This window comes from Cannabis sativa, chromosome 8, assembly GCF_029168945.1.
Source record: "Cannabis sativa cultivar Pink pepper isolate KNU-18-1 chromosome 8, ASM2916894v1, whole genome shotgun sequence".
Classification (NCBI taxonomy): Eukaryota; Viridiplantae; Streptophyta; class Magnoliopsida; order Rosales; family Cannabaceae; genus Cannabis; species Cannabis sativa.
In genome coordinates, this window is record NC_083608.1 from 25,800,015 (window position 1) to 25,826,944 (window position 26,930).

Sequence of the window (26,930 nt, forward strand, 5' to 3'; positions counted from 1 at the left end):
GGGTACCTGCACTGAACCGGTTAACTGGTTCAGTTTTGTAATGTAAAAACAATCTACCGATTCCTCCATAGGCAAACCCTTCAAAACTAGTTTTTTGGTTGGGAACTGGTTTACAAGTTGGCACAGTTTAGGGCACCTTAAATTTTTCTGTTTTAGTAATATTTAGGGTATTACCATATTATCTATCGATAGGGAAACTTTTAGTTTTGATTTTAAGTCCCCAAAAAGTGATTTAGCATGTCACTCATAAGTTTCATGAATATTGTGACTTAGGGGACTGTAAATCGTTGAGCAGTAATTCCACTCAGGTTGACCGACACACCTGAATTCAAAATCAAGGTAAGATTAGTATAATGATATACATATGTGATTACATGTTTAGTGTGCATGTTTATGAATGTCTGTTAGATTACATTGAAATGGCGGTATCAATATGCGTAGAGTTTTATTGGATAACCAATAAATGTATGTTTTGCTCAAGTACTGATTAACGTTATCACATCGGTATGATTAGAGTATTGAGTATTGTTAGGTTAGTATTAATTTTAGATTAATTTTAGTATATTTTTAATTTAGTTTTAATCGTGTTTGGAGCATTTTTACGCTTGTTATCTTTTATTTGTGCAGATTTAAAATAGAAGAAGATTAGAAAAATATCAGAGAAAAAGATGGGAAAAAAGATAAAAATATCATGATATTTAAAATAGAGAAAATTGTGCAAGAAAATAAAAATGGAACTTCAAGCCTGAATTCGACTATCTTCTGATTAGATTTTGGAAAAAATCAAAACATGAAAGTTCTAGATCTCTCTTTTATCTTTCCGGAATATCTTGAATCGTCCAATTCCGAGAAATATCGAGAGAGTTATGACCAAAATACTATCAGTCGACGTAGCAGAAAAAATATCTCGTTTGAGGTTTCCCAAAAATTTAAATTCGAATTGGAATTTAAACATGTGCATTTTTTCCATCTTTTTAGGCCTTCAATGCCTATATAAAGTGAATAAGGGAGTTTATTTCAGCAAGCAATTTTAGAGAGAAAAACAGAGAGAATACAGATGCAAAGTGGAGAGATCAACTGCAATTTTGGAGGCATTCTTCAGAGGGTTTTCAACATTCTTCTCTTCTCTATTTTCATCTCTTTTCTTAAAGTCAATATGTGTGATTATGCTTCAATGAACATGTGTAGCTAAACACTTTAATTAGGGTTAGATGGATATTGTTTAACATTGTTTATGGTTTTAATATGATTTATTTTCCTCCTAATTTCTATGTATTCTATTTTATTTGTGCTTAATTACTTTTAATTGCCTGATCACCAATTAACTGTCTATGATTTTGATGCGAGATCTGAGAAGTGAGTGTCAATTATGCTATAGTGAAATAGAACTGAATTTTGATATAGGACGAGAGTACCTATATGGTTTAGATAGCTTGTAAGGTTTTTGTGTTTAATGCCTATTGCATGTTAAATTTATCACGAGAGTAGAAAGTTTGCATGTAATTGAGATTTATATATCTGAGAAGACTATAAATTACCTTAGTAAACCTGCTATTGCATACAAATTAATATTAGGAAAATAATCATATTAGGCCATATTCAATAGAAACAATTGAAATCGAAGCGCTAGTTTTTATTAACTTTTAATTTTCTTTAATCATTGCTTCTTACTAGTTTTTTTTATTTTTCATTATTTTCTATTCTTTTATTTAACCAAATAGAAGTACAAGTTTGATTTTAACGTACTTAACTACACTCCCTGTAGGAACGATCTCACTTACCTGAGTATTACTTGTTAAAACGATACGTATACTTACGTGTTGGATTTATCACAACAAGTTTTTGGCGCCGTTGCCGGGGACTGTTTTAGTTAATATCAATATAGTTGAATTCTATTCTAATTTGGTTTCTTTTTATTAAAGTTTATAAATGTTTTATTGATGAGTTTGACCTGCAAGGTAAATCCAGATGCTATATCTTGAGGATTTTGCCCAACAACACAATGAACCATTCTATTCTGCTTGGAGGAGATTTAAAGAGCTTGGAGAGAGATGCTATCCCACTTTCTCAAGTGGATGTTTTACGTGGCTCTTTTATAATGGACTTGATGATGAAACAAAAAGTTGGGTGGATTATGGAGCAGAGGTTACTGGAGGGCCTTTGTTAAGCAGAGGTCATGAAGCAATAAATTTGTTGAATGATATGGCAGATTTTGATTACGATTGGCATTGGAATCCATCACTTCAAGGTTGGAGTCACCAATACCCTCCTTATTGTCCAAACTCACCCCAACCAATTGAAGAAGAGAAGGATCTACTATCACTTCCAAAAGAGATTAATCGCTTGGCGGACATGGTAAAAGCTCTATGTGATAATTTAATGGCGCATGATTCAGAGAGTTTTAAGGATAATAACTCAAATAACGAAAGTTATAAGAGTTGTTTGAATATAGTAGAAGCACCATCAGATGAATACATAGAAGAGACTGAGCCTAGAATTGAAGAGAAAGAATCCTTTGAAGTGGTTGAAAATTTGGATACATTGGATGCTTGCTCAACAAATGATGATCTCAATTTGGTGAATGAAGAAATATCCATCCTCAATGATGAAATTATTGAAGATCAAATCACAGTCAAGGATGCGGATGGTCATGAGGAAATTGAACAACCAATTGAGAGGTTATTTGAGAAAAGCAAGAAAGAGGTGCCATTGGTGGCAGAAGAATCACTTTTAGTTGTTGATTTGAGGTTGTCAACACCACTATATTATGAACCACCAATGGACCCTAATTTTCCACTAATACCGCATTCTCCATATTGTATTCTCTTCGAGTTACCAAAGGCTTCTCCCCAAGCTCATCATCCAAGGTCTTTTGTTGTTGGTGCAGATTTTGGTTCAAACTCATTACATGCCAAGCTTGAGGGCATCTTTAAAAACAACTTTCAAGTTGTCTTGTATGACGCTTATTATGGGCGTCAACCGCTTGTTGATGTGGCATGGACCTAAGGTAAGCTTTTTTCTCTTTAAGTTTTATTTTCACATTGGGAACAATGTGAAAAATTAGTTTGGGGGAGGGGCTTAATTTTAAATTTTTTTTTTGATTGTTTAGTTGTTTAGTTAGTTTTTTTTTTTTTTAGTTGTCGTGGTTTAGTTTGTTGTTAATTAAGCCGGGATCAATTTTGTTGTTGTTGTTATTTGTGAAATGTCTTGAAATTTTGAAACTGTGTGCTTAATTCTTTTAACTCTTTGGATTAGTTTGGATGCTTGTAAAGCCTGTGTATGAATGCAATTTGACGATCTGTGAAATATGTTATAATTGTTTTACTGTGGTTTGTGGTAAGATTGATTGAATAGCTTAGAACTTGCATGTCTTATTCTCATGAGGCGAAATCCTTGACAGCATTTAATAGGAACATGATTTAGGCAGTTTGTTTGGATAGTTTGAGCCTTTCAAGCCTACCATAAAATGAATATCCTTTGTGAACCCTTTTGAGCCTAAACTTATTTCGTTTCTTCACCCATTGAACTAAAAGATGTATCCACAGTGTTTTTTTGTCCTCATTACATTTTGAATGGTATCATAAGCCTTACAATAAGTTTGGGGGAGTGAAATATTTAGTGTGTGGAAGTATTGAAGAAAAGAACAAATCTTGCGTGATTGAGAAACATGTGAAAAAAAAAAAGAAAGAATTGTAACTCGACATCACTTGAAAAAAAAAAGAATTAAAAAAAATCAGAAATAAAAGAAAATTTCAGTGATGTCTGGTGATTGAAAAATATTAAAATAGAAAAATCTCAATCATGGTTAGTTGTGGGAACACTTCGGGAAGTTTTAAAATTATGAGAAGCTTGTGGGTTCTTTTGTGCTTATGATACCTTTAGCCAAAATTGTCTTTCATTTTCCAAATATCTAAGCCATAAATTCTAACCTTAAAAAGTCCTTTTGATTCCGAAAAGAATGTTGTCAACATTAGTGGAGAGAGGTAAGCATGCAAGCATATTGGCTATTAGTTTGTGGACTGATTTGATGGAGTGAAACAATTATGACATTATTTTAATATTTAAGTTAGTTTGTATCTCTACATTGTGTGATAAGAAGAGCATCCTAATTAATTGTTAGAGTTTTTGGAATTGAAAATCTAGTTTAGTTAATGAAAGGAAATTTGACATGAGCCAGCAGTAATATAATTATCTGATAGCTTAGTTAATCGAGTTTTAGTGTTAGTCTTAGTCTTACTCGAGGGCGAGTAAGAATCTAGTTTGGGGGAATTTGTTAGGCTATTTTTAGCCTACATTTTGGGTCACTTTTTATAGTTATTTTCCTGCTTTGATATTCTTTTTGGAATAGAATTATGCTTGTTTTCTTTGATTTGAGGTTTCACACTTGGAATTTATCAATTGATCAAATTTCGGAAAATAACAAGCTATAGAATAGAGAAAATTTTGCAAGAAAATAAAGCTGAAACTTCAAGCTTAAATTTGACTATGTTCTAATCAGATTTTGGAAAAAGTCAAAACATAAAAGTTTTAGATTTCTTTTTCTTCTTTCCAACGCATCTTGAATCAACTCATTTGGAGTTCGTATGTGAAAGGTATGCATATTTTACTGAAAGATGCTGAAGCTGTCAAATTTTGCTCCAGTAGTCGCGACCACCACTTTCCATGGTCGCGACCATGGTCGCGACTAGGAGCCAAACAGTGAGTTTTTTTTCGTATTTTGCCTATGGTCGCGACTAGACTTTATGTAGTCGCGACTAGGGGCGAAAAACGAGATTTTTGGGCAGTTTTTGACTTTTTCAAAGGTAGCAACCCTAATTTCTATTTAAGGGGCTCGTGTTTTAGAAGGAAAGGGGGCAGAAAAAAAAACCTAGAGATGAAGAATGATTCAAAGGAAGCAATTGTGGCGATCCGGAATGCAATCACCAACTAGTTCTTTCTTAAACTCTTAATTTTTATGTTAATTTCTGTTTTAGTTTTGATTATGGATGTTATTATGGATTTTATGAACTAAACTTCTATTTGGGGAGATGATGAATGTTGATTGAAATTATCTTTAGTTAATGATAATTGCTATTTCTCCTTTCTTGATTGTGAATTTATCCAAATTTGTATTTAATTACATGTTTAAGATTGATCACCTTGTACATGCTTTATGATCCCAATTCAAAATCTGAAAAGTGAGAATTATGAATGTTAAAATTGGATAAACTAGGTTTTGATGTGAAACGAAAGTATTTGCATAGCCTTTGTGACATTTGGATTATTGCTTAATGCTGATTATATGTTAATCTATCTCAGAGATGATAAGATAACATATGATTTAGGACCTAAAAGATCTGAAAAGAGTTAGGTTAATTTTTATAATCTGTCATTCACATTGAGAAAGAGAATAGTAATTAGCATTAACAATTGGGTAATTAAATCAACAGGATTCTTTTTCCTAAATATTCATCGATAATTAATTACACTTTTTATTATTATTATCCTACTTTTCAATTTTTAGTTATTTAATTATTCAACCTTATTATTGATTCTACCAAATAGAAACAAGAATTTAATTGATTGGTACTTAGCTACAGTCCTCGTGGGAACGATCTCACTTCCTGAGTATTACTTGTTAAAACGATACGTATACTTGCGTGTTGGATTTATCACAACAAGTATAGATTGATATTTTGTTCAATAGTATTGTCGTACGAACGTTCTAGACTCAATACCGCGAGGGACGCATGGATATGGTTATGAATTGGTGTATGGGCGCCTAATTATAATCAGGTTTATGTTTATGTTATGATTATGTGTTTCTTACTGAGTTTGTCGACTCACAGTTACTGTTTACATGTGTAGGTGTAACACCCTAACTATTTTAGGCGTATTACGTGATTTTTAAACGTACTGTGCAGCTCGTTGCTAATCAACGAGGTTTATGGAAAAACGTGATTAATTAAAAATTTTGCTTTTTTCATTAACTTATAAACCATTTTACAAAAGTCTCGGGATCCCGATTTATAAAAATATTTACAAACGTTTTAACTGTTCAACTTTTACATCAAAATGAAAGTCGTCTAACGACAGTTACAAAAATCTCAGCCCTGCTGTCCCGAGGATCGTACGCTCCAGGCCTAACCGCCCCGACATGTACAATCTCAAATGCTCGGTCACGGTCCCATCGCCCACAGCCTTGCCTTTACCTACACATGAACATAAACTGTGAGTCGACAGACTCAGTAAGAAAAGCATAATAATAACATACATAAAACTGACTGCCGTGTCCAACACGATACTGAGTCCCGCTACTGCCATGTCCAACATGGTACTGAGCACTACTGCCATGTCCAACATGGTACTGAGTTTTGAACGTTCAGGGGACGGTACTATTGACAAGTATCCTCCTGATCGGTCGAACCGGTCATACTCCGCCGTCGGTCATACTCCAGCCTGTACCGACGGGATAGGTCAATAGCACTGAACCACCAACCAGTGTCAGCCTGATCGGTCGAACCGGTCATACTCCGGCTGCTGGTCATACTCCAGCCTGTACCGACGTGACAGGGTTGGGTGGTTCGAAGCCTAAATACATATCTAATGTAATCTAACAGGCTTCCTACATGCACGCTAAACATGTAATCTACATATGCATACTGTTATACTAATCTTACCTGGATTCCGATTTCAGGTGTGCCGGTCAACCAGACCGGAATCGAAGCCGAACGGCGGACATCGGCTCCTAAACCATAAAAATCACAACGCTATAAGTGACACGCTAAATCACTTCCCGGGGACTAAAACTCGAAACTAAAAGTTTCCCTATCGATAAAAAGCATGGCAATACCCCTAAAAACCCAAAAACGAGGAAAACTAGGGTTCTGAAAAATCCCCCAACCGGCAGACCGGTTGCCCAACCGGAATTCCGGTTCTGGGAAATTCTGAACCCCCATCCGGAATTCCGGATGCTCAACCGGAATTCCGGTTCCTCGCAAAGAACATCAAAAATTCATAACTTGCACAATTCAACCCCAAATTACATGAAACCTTCCAGACCTGTTCTATACCTCCCCTAGAACATTTCTAAGGCAACAAAACCACCCAGATTGCACGAATTCAAAAACCACCATTAGAGCTCAAGCTTTGAGTTCTAAACTCAAACTTGAGCAAACCTAGCTAGCATGCAACCAAACCCATCAAAACCTACTTAGACAAGCTTAACTAAGCCTCTGAAAACAACCCAAAACATCAACAATAACACAGCAACAGAACACAACCATTTCATTCAAGAATTCACATATTTTACATAGAAAACCAAAGCTTAACTCAATCTAACATTCATGCTTCAAAACAACCTAAATAACCTCACATAAACATGCTTGAATCACACACAATAATCACCAAAACACAGCAGCCAACAACATCCCAAAACAACATGCATTCATCCTCTTTTCATCAATTTTTTCCAAGAAAACAAGTAAGAGATTAAAGCCAAGAATTACCTTAAAGAAAATACACTTTGATCTAGCAAAATTACTAGAAATCACCAACCAAAATCCCAGCTTTGAACCCCCCCCAAGCTCAGCCGGAAGAGAGGAAAAGAGAGAGAGAGAGAGTTTCTATTTTTGAATTTCTAATTTTTTGACTAAGTTTGGAAAATGAAGAAAACTAAAGAATAAAGCCATATAATACCATTTATTAAATCCTTTTTCAGCCAAAAACAATTAAATAAATAAACATTTAATTCCAATTAAAAGTCACTAAAAGACAAAACACTAATGGGGCAAAAAGACCATTTTTCCCCTCCACCATAAAATCACTAAAAATCATACTAAAGGCGGTATTTTTGGGACATTCTAAATTCCCGGCCATTCCCGACATTCCCAATGTCTAAAACCCGTCCCCAAAATACTAACATACTAAGTTGTGATTTCTACTGAGTCAAACGCCGAGTTCCAAAATACCGGACACCGGAAATGCGAAATATAAAAACTGCTGATGACATAATTATGCATATCTGAATTTCATAATTAACTATGATAAATTATTTAAATAGCTATAAATAATTTCCTGATTAACATAAATAACTGCTAATTTCCAAATTAACTAAGCGGGCTTTACAACTATTCCCCCCTTAAAAGGATTTCGTCCCCGAAATCTAACCTGAATAACTCTGGATATTGAGCTCGCATATCTGACTCAAGCTCCCAGGTGGCTTCTTCCACCTTACTGTTTCTCCAGAGAACCTTGACCAACGCTATGGTCTTATTCCGAAGGACTTTATCCTTCCTATCCAGGATCTGCACTGGCTGTTCCTCATAAGACATGTCTGACTGAAGCTGAAGGCTCTCATAACTGAGTATATGAGAGGGGTCTGAAACGTATTTTCTCAACATTGAGACATGAAATACGTTGTGCACTGCTGATAACGCTGGAGGCAATGCTAACCAATATGCCACTTGACCTATCTTCTCGAGAATCTCGAAAGGTCCTGTAAACCTAGGGCATAACTTGCCTCTTTTCCCGAAACGTTTAATCCCCTTCATCGGAGATACTCGCAAAAACACATGGTCCCCTACTCGGAACTCAACATCCCTACGTTTCGGATCTGCGTAACTCTTCCGTCCGCTTCCGGGAGGCAAGCATTCTAGCTTTAATCTTCTCTATTGCCTCATTGGTCCGCTGAACTGACTCTGGACCTAGGTATTTCCTCTCCCCTGTCTCATCCCAGTGGATAGGGGATCTACATTTCCTACCGTACAACAGTTCGTAGGGTGCCATCCCTATCGTACTCTGGTAACTGTTGTTGTATGAAAATTCTATTAACGGTAGATATTTACTCCATGAACCCTCAAAGTCCATAACACAGGCTCTCAACATATCCTCCAATATCTGAATTGTCCTTTCGGACTGACCATCTGTCTGAGGATGGAATGCTGTACTGAATTTTAGCTTCGTACCCATTGCCCGTTGCAAACTTTGCCAAAATTTGGAGGTGAATTTCGGATCCCTGTCCGAAACTATAGACTTCGGTACCCCGTGAAGTCTCACTATCTCCCTGACATATAGCTCTGCCAACTGATCCACTGTAAACGTTGTTCTAACCGGCAGAAAATGAGCAGATTTCGTAAATCGATCCACCACTACCCAGATGGAGTCATACATACCCGTGGTCCTAGGTAACCCGACCACAAAATCCATCGTAATATCCTCCCATTTCCATTCTGGTAGGGTTAGAGGCTGCAACAACCCTGCTGGTCTCTGATGTTCAGCCTTGATCTGCTGACACGTGAGGCATCTCGAAACGAATTCTACCAAATTCTTCTTCATACCGTTCCACCAGAAGTACGGTTTCAAGTCTTGGTACATCTTGGTGGTGCCGGGATGCAGAGAATATGGAGTAGAATGAGCCTCCTCAAAGATCTCGTTTCTCAAGTCCACACTGTTCGGGACACAAACCCTGGCTTTATACAAAAGCATCCCACTATCTGACACTGAAAAGTCTTTGGCTTGACCAGCCAATACCTCATCTCGGATCTTCACTAACTCCGGATCTGTTGTCTGAGCAACCTTTATTCTTTCTAGCAGATCAGATTGCAGCGTTAAGTTGTGAAGCTGACCTACCACAAACTCAATGCTGGATCTAACCATATCCTCTGCTAGCTGAGGTGAGATCTGAACCATGCTAGTTACCTGCCCGGGACCCTTTCTGCTCAGGGCATCGGCCACTACATTGGCTTTCCCGGGATGGTAAAGGATCTCACAATCATAATCCTTCACTAATTCCAACCAACGCCTTTGTCTCATGTTCAAATCTTTCTGAGTAAAGAAATACTTGAGACTTTTATGGTCGGTATAGATCTCGCACTTCTCCCCATAAAGGTAATGCCGCCAAATCTTCAGTGCAAAAACCACTGCGGCCAATTCTAAATCATGAGTCGGGTATCGCTGTTCATAATCCTTTAACTGACGGGAGGCATAAGCGATAACCCGATCGGCTTGCATCAATACGCACCCCAAACCCTGTTTGGATGCGTCACAATAGACCACGAACTTCTCCTCGTCCGAAGGCAAAGCTAGTACCGGAGCAGTAATCAACCTCTGTTTCAGCTCTTGAAAACTAGCTTCGCATTTATCTGACCAGATAAATCGCTGATTCTTCTTTGTAAGCTCGGTTAGGGGCATTGAAATTTTGGAGAACCCCTCCACGAACCTACGGTAGTACCCAGCTAATCCCAAAAAGCTTCGATCTCGTCACCGTCTTCGGTCTCGCCAATCCCTGACGGATTCGATCTTCCCGGGATCCACCTTGATCCCGTCCTTACCCACAATGTGTCCTAGGAAGGACACCTGAGACAACCAGAACTCACATTTCTTGAACTTGGCGTAGAGTCTATGTTCTCGAAGTCGTTGCAGTACCATTTGAAGATGTATCTCATGCTCCTCTTCTGACTGAGAGTACACGAGGATGTCGTCGATAAATACAATCACACAGGTATCGAGGAAATCCTTGAATACTCTATTCATCAGGTCCATGAATGCTGCAGGAGCATTGGTTAATCCGAATGACATAACCAGAAACTCGTAGTGTCCATACCTAGTGCGGAAAGCCGTCTTTGGAATGTCCTCCTCTCGGATTCTCAACTGATGATAACCCGAACGGAGATCAATCTTAGAAAAGACCGTCTTCCCCTGAAGCTGATCGAACAAGTCATCGATCCTAGGTAATGGATATTTATTCTTCACCGTCAGCTTGTTCAACTCCCTGTAGTCGATGCACATCCTCATAGATCCATCCTTCTTCTTCACGAACAAAACCGGGGCTCCCCAGGGTGACACACTGGGCCGAATGAACCCTATGTCAAGCAACCCTTGGAGCTGAATCTTCAATTCCTTAAGTTCAGCTGGAGCCATCCTATACGGGGCTTTGGAAACCGGGTCCACCCCTGGTGCCAAGTCAATCACGAAGTCAATCTCCCGATGAGGTGGTAACCCTGGAAGTTCTTCGGGAAAAACGTCCAAAAATTCCCGAACCACTCTGATGTCCTCTGGCCGAATGGTGTCTGGCCGAGTGGTGTCCACCACCACGGCCAGAAACCCTAAGCACCCACCGTGCAATAATTCTCTCGCTGACATAGCCGAGATCACCGGGATCCGAGATCCCTGAACCGAACCCACGAACACGAACGGTTCTTCACTTTCCGGTTGGAAGACCACCATCTTCCTCTTACAGTCAAAGCTCGCCGAATATTTAGATAGGAAATCCATTCCTAAAATAATATCAAATTCGACTAAGCTCATCTCTATCAGATCAGCGCTTAACTCTCTACCGTCTATCCTGATCGGTATAGATCTAATCCACCTATTGGAGATAACCAATTCTCCGCCAGGTAACAGGGTTCCAAACCCTGATTCATATCTATCAAAGGGTCTACCCAACTTACTAAAGACTCTGGCCGCCACATAAGAATGCGTAGCCCCCGTAATCAAATGACCGAATAAAACGAGTTGTTAATAAAGAGCCGACCCGTAACAACCGATGGGCCGGCATCCGCATCGCCCGCGTGATGGCGAATACCCCGGCCGGAGTGGGTATCGCCGGAGCTCTCGGTGCCTCCGGCCGAGCCGGGGACATTCCCTCTTGAAGTGCCCGGGCATGCCACAATGGAAGCATCCCTGCCCCTTGCACTCGCCCCGATGGTGCCTCTTGCAGCTAGGGCACTCGGGATAGGAGAATCGGGTCTCATTACCACCAGGACGACTCCTCTCGTTCGGTTCCCCCGAACCTCTTGTTCTGACTCGAGCCGCCGGAAGCAGTGGGTGCCCTCTTCCTCTGATCAATGGCCGAACCACTACTCCCCCTGCTGAAGCCTGATGCAGGAGGGGTAGGAGCTCCGCCACTAACCGGAGTACTGGCTGATTCTGACATACACCCCACTGCGCCCTCAGCTCGTAGTGCCTTCTCCACCATCTGAGCATAGGTGGTGCTGTCGTCAGTGGTAATCATCAGGTCATGCCTGATCTTGGGACTCAACCCGTCCAGATACTTCTCCTTCCTGCTGAAGTCGGTCGGCACAATTCCCGAGGCTAACCTCGCCAACCGGTCACAACCGAGTAGTATACTCGGTGACACTCATGTTCTCCCGCCGGGTCGTGTGAACGAACTCTTTCCTCTTGGCGCTTCGACCGCCTCATTATAGTACTTCGCGTTGAAGAGTTCCCGGAACCTTTCCTGTGTCATGGTGGTGACATCGTGAATCTGAGACACCATGTCCCACCATACCAGGGCATCCTCCTGGAACTGGAATGTGGCGCACACCACTCTGTCATTACCGGTGACACCCATAAAGTTCAAGATTCTGGTGATCACCGTAAGCCACTGCTCGGCTTTCGACACATTTGGACCTCCCAGGAATACCGGAGGTGCTTGCTTCCGGAACCGCTCATACAATGGTTCCAACCTATGGGCCGCCACCACTATCTCGGCCTGGGCAGCAGGGGCAGGTGCCACTGGAACTACGGGCACGGGAACTGCAGGAGCACCCTGCTGTCTCAACCTCTGAATCTCGAGGTCTTGTTCTTCGATCCGGGCTTGCATCTCCGCAAACCGCAACTCCCAGTTCGGGGCTCCCTGATCGGCTGGGGGAGCCTGGGCAGCCTGTGGCGGGTCCTCAACACCCCGACCACGAGCCCTGCCTCGGGGACCTCTACCTCGGCCCCTAGCAGGTGGGGGAAACCGAGCTCCCTCTCCCTGATTCGACCCCACGGAGTTGCCCCGACTCCTGGTAGTCCGCCTGGTGTCCATCTAGTTAGAACCGCCTGCGAAACCAAGAGTTGGCATATCAGGTCGTATTCAAGGCGAGCTTACTAATGCCGCTTAATTTGGAAATTAGAAATGAAACATGCGCCTATTCTACTATCAGGCTACTAACATGCTTCCTAACAGGCTTTTCTTTTTCATAACTGAATAAAATAAACTACTAAAGCAATAAAGGCTTACTGAACCGTGAACCGAGCTAACCGCCGATGATGATTGTACATGTCGTGACGATCTTCGAAGACAACCCGCGGCTCTGATACCAACTTGTAACACCCTAACTATTTTAGGCGTATTACGTGATTTTTAAACGTACTGTGCAGCTCGTTGCTAATCAACGAGGTTTATGGAAAAACGTGATTAATTAAAAATTTTGCTTTTTTCATTAACTTATAAACCATTTTACAAAAGTCTCGGGATCCCGATTTATAAAAATATTTACAAACGTTTTAACTGTTCAACTTTTACATCAAAATGAAAGTCGTCTAACGACAGTTACAAAAATCTCACCCTCGTCCCGAGGATCGTACGCTCCAGCCTAACCGCCCCGACATGTACAATCTCAAATGCTCGGTCACGGTCCATCGCCCATGCCTTGCCTTTACCTACACATGAACATAAACCGTGAGTCGACGGACTCGCAAGAAAAGCATAATAATAACATACATAAAACCGACCGCCGTGTCCAACACGATACCGAGTCCCGCCATCCGCCATGTCCAACATGGTACCGAGCACTACCGCCATGTCCAACATGGTACCGAGTTTTGAACGTTCGGGACGGTACTATTGACAAGTATCCTCCCGATCGGTCGAACCGGTCATACTCCGCCGCGGTCATACTCCACTCGTACCGACGGGATAGGTCAATAAAGATCGAACCACCAACCAAAGTGTCGGCTGATCGGCCGAATCCGGCCATACTCCGGTGCTGGTCATACTCCAAATCGTACCGACGTGACGGGGTTGGGTGGTTCGAAGCCTAAATACATATCTAATGTAATCTAACAGCTTCCTACATGCACGCTAAACATGTAATCTACATATGCATACTCGTTATACTAATCTTACTCCGGATTCCGATTTCGGGTGTGGCCAACTCCGACCGGAACCGAAGCCGAACGGCGGACATCGGCTCCTAAACCATAAAAATCACAACGCTATAAGTGACACGCTAAATCACTTCCCGGGGACTAAAACTCGAAACTAAAAGTTTCCCTATCGATAAAAAGCATGGCAATACCCCTAAAAACCCAAAAACGAGGAAAACTAGGGTTCTGAAAAATCCCCCAACCGGCAGACCGGTTGCCCAACCGAATTCCGGCTCGGGAAATTCGAACCCCCATCCGGAATTCCGGATGCTCAACCGGAATTCCGGTTCCTCGCAGGCAGCAACATCAAAAATTCATAACTTGCACAATTCAACCCCAAATTACATGAAACCTTCCAGACCTGTTCTATACCTCCCCTAGAACATTTCTAAGGCAACAAAACCACCCAGATTGCACGAATTCAAAAACCACCATTAGAGCTCAAGCTTTGAGTTCTAAACTCAAACTTGAGCAAACCTAGCTAGCATGCAACCAAACCCATCAAAACCTACTTAGACAAGCTTAACTAAGCCTCTGAAAACAACCCAAAACATCAACAATAACACAGCAACAGAACACAACCATTTCATTCAAGAATTCACATATTTTACATAGAAAACCAAAGCTTAACTCAATCTAACATTCATGCTTCAAAACAACCTAAATAACCTCACATAAACATGCTTGAATCACACACAATAATCACCAAAACACAGCAGCCAACAACATCCCAAAACAACATGCATTCATCCTCTTTTCATCAATTTTTTCCAAGAAAACAAGTAAGAGATTAAAGCCAAGAATTACCTTAAAGAAAATACACTTTGATCTAGCAAAATTACTAGAAATCACCAACCAAAATCCCAGCTTTGAACCCCCCCCCAAGCTCAGCCGGAAGAGAGGAAAAGAGAGAGAGAGAGAGAGAGTTTCTATTTTTGAATTTCTAATTTTTTGACTAAGTTTGGAAAATGAAGAAAACTAAAGAATAAAGCCATATAATACCATTTATTAAATCCTTTTTCAGCCAAAAACAATTAAATAAATAAACATTTAATTCCAATTAAAAGTCACTAAAAGACAAAACACTAATGGGGCAAAAAGACCATTTTGCCCCTCCACCATAAAATCACTAAAAATCATACTAAAGGCGGTATTTTTGGGACATTCTAAATTCCCGGCCATTCCCGACATTCCCAATGTCTAAAACCCGTCCCCAAAATACTAACATACTAAGTTGTGATTTCTACTGAGTCAAACGCCGAGTTCCCAAATACCGGACACCGGAAATGCGAAATATAAAAACTGCTGATGACATAATTATGCATATCTGAATTTCATAATTAACTATGATAAATTATTTAAATAGCTATAAATAATTTCCTGATTAACATAAATAACTGCTAATTTCCAAATTAACTAAGCGGGCTTTACAGTAGGTAAGGGCAAAGCTAAGGATGGACCATAGTGAGTGCGAGAGGATGAAGATTGTACATGTTGGGGCAGTTAGACCTGGAGTGTAGAATCTTTGGAACAATAGGCTGTGTTTTGTATAGTCGCTAGGCGACAATTTTTGTATCGAATATTTTGAATACCAGTTGTAAATATTTTAAATACAGGATCACGACTTATATAACAGTTACTTACTTTCAAATTATGGAATAATTCAGTAAAGTTTTAATTAATCACGATTTTCAGCAAACCTGTTGATTAGCAACGAATTGCAAGTTTATTATAAAAATCACGATAACACGCCTAACCTAGTAGAGTGTTACAATTTGGTATCAAGGCCACCAGGTTTCCTTCCAAAGATCATCACGACATGTACAATCATCTTCAGAGATAAGCTCGACTCACAGTTCAGTAAGCCTTTATTGCTTTAGTAGCTTGTTATATTTGTATGTTATAAGAAAATCCTAACACGAAGCATGTTAGTATCCTGATAGCTGAATAGGCACATGTTTTTATTTCTAAAGTAAGTGGTAATTAGTAAATTATTCTTGATCGCGATCTGACCAAGCTAGTTCTTAGTTTTTCAGGATGTTCTATTAAAATGGATGCTAGGCAGAACACGAGAAGCTAGAATAATTTGGTTAGATCTAGTGGCGGTTAGGGAGTTCAATTTCCCTCGAATATTCGTGGCCGAGGTAGAGGCCCAAGAGGTAGAGCACGTGGCTGAGGAAATGGTAACCCATTGCAGGCTGCTAAAGATTGGGAGAGAACAGGTTCGCAGCGATGCAAGCCAGAATTTATGAGAAAGATGAAGAGATTAGATGTCTGAGGTAGCAGGGTGCTCCAACAAAGCCTGCTTCTGTGGTGTAGGTAGCTCCTACCCTTGTTGTTTAGGCAGGACCGGTTGCTATTGTGAACTGGATGGAACCACTATACGAAAGGTTTTGGAAGCAGGCACCTCTAATCTTTTTGGGAGGTCGAAATGCAGTGAAAGTCGAACAATGGCTGATTGTCATTACTCGGATTCTGAACTTTATAAGAGTCACAAGCAATGACAGAGTGGCTTGTCCAACATTCCAATTCTAGGAGGATGCCCTAGTCTGGTGGGATATGGTGCTTCTTATTCAGGATGTTACTGCTATTACCTGGGAAAAATTTAGGAGTTGTTTAATGCAAAGTACTACAACGAGGTAGTCCTTACAAAGAAAATAATTTACTCAGCTGACTTAGGAAGAGAATATGTTTGTTACAGAGTATACAACCCAATTTGATAGGTTGGCCTCAGGAATTGTGCCAATTGATTTCAGTAAGAAAGAAAAGTATTTGGATGGGTTGAATCTCAAGAACAAACACTACCTGATGATCACAATAGATGATAATAACACCTATGTTGACGTACATGGTGGGAAAAGAACTACGAGTAGATGGCACAGTTAAGTGCGTTCAGGAGTCCGAAGGACACAGATTGTTGGTGGAACCACTACTCCTCCTACCTCTGGTTATGGTGGGGGTGGTAGTGACTCAACAACTAATCAGAAGAGAAAGGCATCGTCAGCATCTAGTGGCTTAAGTCAGAAGAAGAGGTTTCGAGGGAACCAGGGTCGTGGCAACCGTCATGGTGGTTCTGAAACCTGATACAATTATCCATAGTGTCCCAACTGTAAGAAGCACCATCTGGGTGAGTGTAGAGGGCAAGGATGTTTTTAGTGTGGTATGCCTGGGCATTACAAAAGAGATTGCCTACAATTAAAGAATGAAGAGCAGAAGACAAAAGAAAATCTCGCTCCAACAACGGTGCTTGCTCTTACTTAGGGTGATGCAGAAGCTAGCCCCTCAATTGTTACATGTCAGCTCTCGGTAAATAACTCGTATTTCTCTATTTGATTTGACTCTGGGGCCACTCACTCGTATGTTTCGGCCATAATTAGTGTTAAACTTGGTAGATCGTTTGATAGTTATGATAAAGGGTTTGGAACCCTATTGCCTTGCACAAAATTAGTTTTCTCCAAAAAGTGGGTTAGGTCTATACCGATCAGGATTGAGAGTAGAGAGTTGAGTGCTGATTTAGTGGAATTGGGCTTAAAATTTTGATATCATACTTGGAATGGATTTCGTATCCAAGTATTCTACTAGTATTGATTGTAAGCAGAAGATGGTGATCTTCCAATTCGAGGGCGAGGAACCATTTGAGTTTGTGGGATCAGTTCAGGGATCCCATATTCCAGTGATCTCGGTATTAAAAGCCAAAGATTTATTACTAGATGGGTGTCTAGGGTTTTTGGCAGTGGTATTCGATACCACATGACCTAAATCACTTTGGTCAGAAGACATTAAAGTAGTTCAGGAATTTTTATATGTGTTTCCCAATGAGCTTCGGAATTTGCCATTGCAGAGGGAAATAGATTTTTTAATTGACATAGCACCTAGAGCGAAGCCAATTTCTAAAGCACCTTATAGAATGGCTCTAAAAAAACTTAAATAATTAAAGATTCAACATCAGGGGATGCTTGGGATGCTTGACTTAGGGTTTTCTTGACCCTGTGTGTCACCCTGGAGAGCTCCAGTGTTGTTTGTTAGGAAGAAAGACAGATTTCTACGCATGTGCATTGACTATCGGGAACTAATCAAATTGACTATCAAGAATAAGTATCCTTTACCTAGGATTGACAACTTATTCAATTAGCTTCAAGGGAGGATGGTCTTCTCTAAGATTGATCTCCGATTGGGCTATCATCAGTTGAGAATCCGAGAGGAGGAAATTCCAAAGACTTCTTTTCCTACTAGGTATGAGCACTATTAATTTTTGGTTACCTCTTTTGGATTAACAAATGCTTTAGTAGCTTTTATGGATCTGATGAATAGGGTATTCAAGAATTTCCTCGATATCTGTGTTATAGTTTTTATCGACAATATCCTTGTGTACTCCCAATCAAATGCGGAGCATGAACAACACCTCTAGATGGTTTTACAGTGATTACAAGAACACAAGCTTTATGTTAAATTTCAAAAGTGTAAATTTTGTCTGTCTAAAGTGTCTTTTCTCGAACACATTATCAGTAAAGATGGGATCATGGTTGATACGGGGAAGATTGAATCCGTTAGGGATTGGCCAATGCCGAAGAGAGTTACAGAAGTCAAAAGCTTTCTTGGTTTAACTGGTTATTATCGTTGGTTTGTTGAGGGATTTTTTAAGATCTCAACGCCCTTAACAGAACTAACCAAAAAGAATCAGCAATTTTTATATACACACAAGTGTGAAACAAGTTTTCAAGAATTGAAATAGCTTTTGATTACAGCTCTGGTGTTAGCACTACCATCAGATAAAGAAAAGTTTGTGGTTTACTGTAATGCATCCAAACAGGGTCTGGGATGTGGTTTGATGCAAGTTGATCGGGTAATCTCTTATGCCTCCCATTAGTTAAAGGACTATGAACAACGATACCTAACACACAATTTAGAACTTGCCACAGTAGATTTTTCTTTGAAGATCTGGCGGCATTATCTCTATGGAGAGAAATGTGAGATTTACACCGATCAAAAGAGCCTTAAGAAATGTGAGAAATGTGAGAACACCAAAGTTTGTGTTCCAAACATTGTGGGACTTAAGAATGAAATTCTCATGGAAGCTCACACCACTCCTTATTCATTGCATCCTAGCATTACCAAAATGTATTAGGATTTAAAATCCTTTTATTGGTAGTGCGGGATGAAGAAGGATGTGGTAAAATTTGTATCCCAATGCTTGACATGCCAGCCGATTAAGGATCAACACCATAAACCTCCAGGGTTGTTACAACCTTTGGCTCTTCTTGAGTGGAAATGGGAGGATGTCACTATGGATTTCGTGGTTGGGTTACCTGAAACCACGGGGATGTTCGATTCTATTTGGGTTATGGTAGATCGATTTACTAAGTCCAAACATTTTCTAGTAGTGAAAACAACATTTACAGTGGATCAATATGGAGACTTATATGTTAAGAAATAGTTAGGTTACATGGGGCTCCGAAGTCCATTATATCAGATAGAGATCCAAAGTTTGCCTCAAAGTTTTGGCAAAGTCTCCAGCGAGCCATGGGTACCAAGCTGAAGTTCAGTCAGCTTTCCATCCTCAGACTGACAGACAATTCGAGAGGATAATTTAGATACTTGTGCATATGTTGTGACCCTGTGTGATGGATTTTCAAGGCTCCTGGAGCAAGTTCTTACAATGTCAAAATATTCACTTCCTTCTTCTGCTCTTGGTTCCCACCTAAGAGCAGATGAAAGTTGTTTTGTTGTTGTTGTTATGCTCTTTTAGGCTGTTGTAGAGTTGAGTGTCTTGAGTGATGCTCACTTCAATTCATTATCACATTGTTACATACCATTTCTTCTCTAGCTACCAAAAGGATTGTGTTCTTATTGCTTTTGTGTTGTTGAATGTGTTCACACATGATATATATCGTGTGAAATAAGGTTTTTTTGATAACAACTTTATGTAAAATTGCAAACTTTTGTCATTCTTAATTTAGAGTGGTTGTTTCAAGATTACAGTGTAGTTCCTGCAACATTATCTACACTATTTCAGTATAAGTGCAATCACTTGATATTAATTCTCGACTTGATCGTAATTAACATAGTATTTGTTGTCATCCCAATAACCATTAATATTTGTAGAGGTTCATATCATTAAATTATGGCATTTGTTCTCAGTATTTTGTGTTAATAATTCAAAACAACCATATTTTAATCTATTAAAATGTCCATGACAACAAACAGGTTATAACCTTAAATGCATTTTTAATCATACAAATTTATTCAGTAATTGTTCAATTGTAAATTAATTGCATTGTTTTTTCAAATCAATTAATTTACACAATGAATTATGTTTAATTTGATTTAAAACACTAAATAATAATCTAATTACATAGAAAAGCACTAAAATCTCCGTACCTTCAAAATTTTTTTTTCTTCAAATTTTTCCAGGTGAGTTTGGATAAGCTTCAATTCCCCTTTCATTTTGTTGTTAACAAATTTTCTGTACAATATAATTAGAATTATAATTTTTAGATTGTTATTTTTTCAAATTAATGTAGGCAAAAGTTACAAATCTTTTTTTTTTTTCTGGTATATCTTTTGATTTTTGATTTTTTAGGAGATCAGATCACTTTTTTGTTCTGATCTACATTGCAACCTTAGTTTCGCAAAGCTTGGACGATTTTTTGGAGAAGAAAATCATGCCTCAATTGAGAACAAAAAAGGAGGAGAAAATGAGGCTCTTGTGTGGCTGACAAGAACGAAGAAGGAAGGAGACGTGGTCTGTAAGTTCAGACAGTAAAAAAACATAGTGATTCTTTTTTGGAGAACTTATAAAAATACTGAAAAAGTGGGGAAAATTTTACAAAATATACACTGTGATACGATTTTTTTTATATTTTTACTATACCAACTTTACACAAAAATTTTCTTTAAAGTTTCAAAATTACAAAAATATTGTGTTCCACTAAAATTAAAACAAACAACTAAAAAACAACCCTAGAACAACTTAACAAACAACACGAAAACAACTATAAAATAACAAACATATAACAACAAAGCAAAGAAAAATAACAAAACATTGACCTTTTGACAACTTGATTTATTTTTTTGTACTATTACATTATTTTTTTTTTCATAAAATTTGTTGTTACAACTTTATTTATTCAACTTTTTTTTTCTCTTTTTCTTTTTGAGTTAATAATAGTTAAAAAAAACTACTATAAACTGAAAAATATTTAAGTACAACATAACAATAGCTAAAAAAGAACATAAAAATAATAAAATAAAGGCACATATATACAACAAATATCTTATCTAAAATAAACTGAAAATATACACGATAAAAAATATACATAAACTAAACAACAACTGTACAAAAAAAAATTTAAAGTAATTTGCGGTATAAATACCTAAGTTTAACTCCGAGTTGCAAATAAATACCTAAGTTTAATTTTTGGGAGTAATAATATCTAAGTTATAATTTTAGAACTTTTGTAGGTATCTATTTGTTAACTGTTAAGTAAATTGCCACGTGACAATTCCTTATTGGTCCTAGTCATTACATTTTATTTTTTTTAAAAAAAATTAATTAAAATATACCAATAAAAAGAATGACATGTGGATAATGACCTAACATATGGTCAGCTACATATAAAGTTCTAAAAATATAACTTAAGTATTGTTACCCTAAAAAATTAATCAAAATTACAAAACAACTAAACAACAACATAAAAACAACTATAATATAACTATAAAATAACAAAAAGACAACTATAAATCAACAGAAAAATAACAAGACATCAATCTTACTAAAATAAGCAATTAATTCTGAAAAACTACAAAACATCTAAGAAAATATATTACTTTTATTAATTATGTAAAAGATAGAAAACTATACATAGGAGGAGTGATTTTTTTTTTTTTTGTGTGTGTGTGTGTGTGTGAGAGAGAGAGAGAGAGAGAGAGAGAGAGAGAGAGAGAGAGAGAGAGAGAGAGAGAGAGAGAGAGAGAGAGAGAGAGAGAGAGAGAGAGAGAAAAGAAAAAAAAAACTTTTTTAAAGCTTTAAAAAATAGTAAAAAAAATAGAAAGTATAAATGTAATAATTTTTTTTATTAAAATATAAACATAAAATTAAAAAAAAAGTTTTTTTTTTTTAACGATTTTCTCTCTCTCTTCGCTCCTTGCAACTCTCCTCTGAGTTGGTGCCATGCCGAAAACGAGGTCCAAGACTGTGGGAAAATCGCAAATTTTAAACAAAAAGGCCAAGAAGAAAGGTCTGAATTCATCTGCTGATGTAAGGAAGACCAAATCCATGGAGGAAATTCTTGGTGTTGAACCAGTGGAATTCTCGGATGAAGAGGAAGACAGAGTAGGAGTTGATTTGATTCATGATCAGCCTCCTCTATCTCCGGATTCATCGTTGAGGTTATTCAAGCGAAAAGATGAGATAGCTGCTGATTTTGGCTATTTCTTAGCTGCTAATAAGGAATGCCGAAATTCTATCTTGAAGGGAATTCAAGCTACACCTCCAGTTCTTCGAGCAGAACCAGTGATGCGTAACCTAGAATTGGCTTTTAACAATGGATGACATAGAAGAGGAGGTTGCATACTGGAAATCGGTAGTAGTCTGCTATGTTCTCGGTGCCAATCCACCACTTGCAGTTCTGGAGGGCTTTGCACGACGGATCTGGAAGGACAAAGTGGACAAGATAGGTATGGTCTCTTATGGTGTTTTCCTCATTAGATTTACTAGTATTAAAGATAGAGATGATATTCTAGCTGGTGGTTATATCTTCTTTAACAAGAGGCCTGTCATAATGAAGGCTTGGGACCCTAATTGTAATGTTAAGAAAGAGGATATTCGAACCATTCTTATTTGGATTCAGCTAGAGGACTTAGAGTTGAAGTATTGGGGCCAAAAATCCTTGTTTAAGATAGTTGGGCAACTAGGAAAACCTATACTGGTTGATGAGGTTACTAAGGAAAGGGATAAACTTCTTTTTCCTAGAATCCTTATTGAAGTTTCAATGGAGCAAGAGTTTCCAAGCCTGATCTATTTTGAGAATGAATTTGGTGCTGATGTTTCTGTGGTTGTCAACTATGACTGGAAGCCTGTTCTTTGCAAACATTGCAAGGGAATGGGACACAATACAGATGAATGCAGGAAGAAGGAGACAAAGAAGCAAGAATGGGTGGTGAAAGGGATGAAGAAACAAGGGACTGAACTGAATGGGGAAGATATAGAGGGGTTTCAACCAATGGTGAAGGGTTGGAGGCCTAAAAATCAGAATGCTAATGCTGAAGCATCCACTTCGAATCAGTATACTGCATTACAGACTGGGGAAGACTATGAAATGCAGGGGAAAGAGGATCAGGTGACAAATGAGGTACATGAAGAGATAATAACTAGAGGAGGGGGAGAGCCTCCTTTGAACAATGGATAAGATTCTAAGTTGGAACGTCCGGGGAATCAACAACCAATACAAGCAAATAGATGTTAAGCAATTTATTGCTAAAAATAATGTTGGTTTGGTTGGTCTCCTCGAGACGAGAGTTAAGGCTTCAAATCTTGGAGCCTTATACGTTAGAATGTTTTCCAATTGGTGTTTTACGGCAAATAATGCTTGGAATAAAGGGGGAAGAATTTTAGTAGCATGGAATCCTTTGAGTTACATAGTAGACATACTATTTTGCTCAAGCCAAATTATTCATCTTTCGGTTACAGCCATGGATAATAGGAATAAGTTCCTAGTTTCTTTTATTTATGGTTTTAACAAGGAAGAGGATAGGAGGCTTCTTTGGAAAGAATTAGAGGGATTGAGAACAAATGAACCATGGGTAGTGCTTGGGGACTTTAATGATATTCTTGAGAAGGGGGAAAGAATTGGGAAGAGAGCACACTTTACTCCAACAGCCTTCCGTGAATGTACAGTAAGTGTCAATTAGAGGATGTGAAATATGGAGGGAGTTATTTTACTTGGAATAATAGACAACAAGGAGATGATAGAATATACTCCAAGATTGATAGAGTTATGGCAAATCCTAGTTGGCTGAATATGTATCCGGTTGCTGAAGCAATTTTCTTCCAGGAGGGCCTCTTTGATCACACCCCCGTAATATTGACAGTTTATCCCTCACTTCCAAGTGGTAGAAAACCGTTTAAATATTTTCCAATGTGGTCGAGTTCCCCTCATTATCAAAAGCAAGTTGCTGACAGTTGGAAGGTATCGGTTGTGGGAACTAAAATGTATCAAATAGTCACCAAACTGAAGAGGCTCAAACCGGTTTTGACAGCAATCAACAAGCAAGGTTTTGCTGATGTACAAGGAGAAGAAATGAGGGTGAAGGAGCTTATGAATGAGTGTCAACAAAGGCTGAATCATGATCCATTAAATGTAACTCTAATGCAGCAAGAGAAAGAAGTACGCGAGCAGTATGCTGAGAAGCATAAAGTACTAATTTCTTTTCTGCAACAAAAATCCAAGGTTAATTGGATTAAAAATGGGGATTCCAACACATCAGTCTTTCATTCAAGTATCAAGGACAGAACAAGGAAAAATAGAATTCTTTCCGTTGTCAATGCTCAAGGTGATAGAGTTGATGATCAAGAGAAGATCACTGAGGCTTTCCTAGACTATTACAAGGAGTTATTGGGGACAAGCATGATAGGAAGGCAGAGGGTTAAAACTTCAGTAATGAATGAGGGGCCTTTGATAACAAGTACACATGCTGAAGCGTTGATGACAGACTTCTCTAAAGAGGAAATAAAAGCTGCCATGTTTAGCATTCCTGGGGTGAAGAGTCCGGGGCCAGATGGTTATGGAAGTTATTTTTTCCAAGACAATTGGGAGCTAGTTGGAGATGAAACCTGTGAAGCTATTGCCTCCTTCTTGAAGTCAGGTAATTTGCTAAAAGAAATTAATTCAACTGTCATTACCTTAATTCCTAAAATAAAATGCCCGAATAAGGTGAGTGATTTTCGGCCTATATCCTGTTGTAATGTGCTATATAAGGTGGCTACTAAGTTGATTTGTTCTAGACTTAAAAATATCTTGCCTGAAATAGTCTCTCTAAATCAGGGAGGATTTATTAAAGGTAGATATATAGCACATAACATCATGATATGCCAAGATCTAATTAGGAATTATGGTAGGAAGGAGTCTAAGCCTAATTGTATGATCAAACTTGATCTTCAAAAGGCGTATGACACAATGGATTGGGATTTTTTGGAGGAAATGTTACATGCTTTTGAATTCCCGGAGAAGTTCATAAGGTTAATCATGACTTGTATTAGAACACCTAGATACTCCTTAATGTTCAATGGATCCATGCATGGATTTTTTGAAGCAAAAAGGCGCTTGAGGCAAGGTGATCCAATGTCCCCTTTACTCTTTGTTTTGGGAATGGAATATCTAAGCCGAATCATGAGCAAGATTGGAAGGAAAAAAGAATTCGGATATCATGAGAGGAGTGCAGAATTGAAGCTAAACCACCTTAGTTTTGCGGATGATGTACTTTTTTGTTTTGTAGAGGTGACTTTAAAAGTATCTATTTGTTGATGCAAGGGCTCAAATTATTCTCAAACACCTCAGGTTTAACACCAAACAAAGGTAAGTCTGCTGTTTTTTTTGCAGTGGAATGGAGGAAAGGGAGATAAAAAATGTGCTGGACATGACTGGATTTTCGAGACAGGATGCACCATTCAAGTATTTGGGAGTTCCCATCTGTGCAAGGAAAATTGCAGCCTCTGATTGTGTCACACTTGCTCAAAAGATGACTAATAAAATAAGGTATGGTCAACTAGAAATCTGTCATATGCTGGGAGGTTAGTGTTGGTTAACTCTGTTCTTAGTACAATTCACATGTATTGGAGTCAGATAATGATCCTTCCTTAAAAAGTCATTAAAGAAATAGAGGGAGTATGTAGGTCTTTCTTGTGGACAGGGAAGAGTATAATGGAAGAAGCTGGAGCTGTTGGTTGGGATAATTTGTGCTACCCGAAAAAAGAAGGTGGACTTGGCCTATTGAACATTGCTCAATGGAATATAGCTGCCATGTTTAAACACATATGGGCTGTGGCAAATAAAAAGGACAATCTTTGGGTGAAATGGGTGCATTGTGTATATATAAAAAATCACAATTGGTGGGAGTATAAAGCTTCCCAAAGTAGTAGTTGGTATTGGAGGAAAATGGTGTCTATTAAAGATTTAGTGAAACAGACATTGAACTATGAAGAATTTTCGAAGGAAGAGTATAAAGTAGCGGCAGGCTATAAGCTTCTAGTTCAAGAACAGGGAAGGGTGGACTGGTGCAATGAAGTCTGGTCTAGAATTAACACCCCGAAGCACAGCTTTCTCACCTGGTTAGCCATATTGCAGAGATTGAAAACTAAAGATCGGCTTTGCAGGTTCAGAGTAATTGACTCCCCAGTCTGCAGCTTCTGCAATATTGCAGATGAAACAACCGAGCACCTGTTCTTCAGGTGTGATTTTTCCCAGCAATGTCTGATGCAAGTGAAGAACTGGCTTCAGTGGAAGGCTCGAGCTGATACTATGCAGGTTGTGCTTAAAACAATAAGGAAAGCCAAGCAAACCAAATTCAAGACGAATGTCAAACCTTCAAGTATAGCAGCACTTGTATACTTGATTTGGAAGGCAAGGAATGATCTTATTTGGCAAAAGAAGGTGCTAAAGGCAGAGGAGCTGGTCCAGCGGCTTCAAAAGATTGTCAAAACTAGAACTATGCTTGTATTGCCACAAAAAGTGAAAATCAAAGATAGAGAATGGTTTGATTGTTTGTAAATAATTGTATAGATTTATTGAGGCCAAAGTTGGTGCTTTCAGGATGTAAATAAAAGTTTTGTGCAATGAATACTTCTGATTCATCAAAAAAAAAATAGTTTTTGGTGAATTTTCTTTTTTTTTTTTTTCTTTTTTTGATTAATTTTCCTTAAGTAAAAATGTAAAAATTAGGCCTAATAAGCCCTAATATTAGAAAAGGCCCGACAAGAAAGGTTTAGACTATTTTTTAGTATTTTCTTTATTGTCAGTAATTTTATTTATTTTTATGATACA

The 26,930-nt window shown here is 38.5% G+C and overlaps 1 protein-coding gene across 1 annotated transcript; it reads left to right on the forward strand.

Annotated features, from left to right (window-relative positions):
* The first annotated feature begins 23,888 nt into the window (after positions 1–23,888).
* LOC133030510 (uncharacterized) lies at positions 23,889–26,657 on the forward strand. The gene is made up of 4 exons (XM_061103277.1): positions 23,889–24,756; positions 24,922–25,129; positions 25,491–25,681; positions 25,801–26,657. Exons 1-4 carry the CDS (start codon positions 23,889–23,891, stop codon positions 26,655–26,657), a joined length of 2,124 nt encoding a protein of 707 aa, XP_060959260.1.
* Positions 26,658–26,930: the final 273 nt, after the last annotated feature.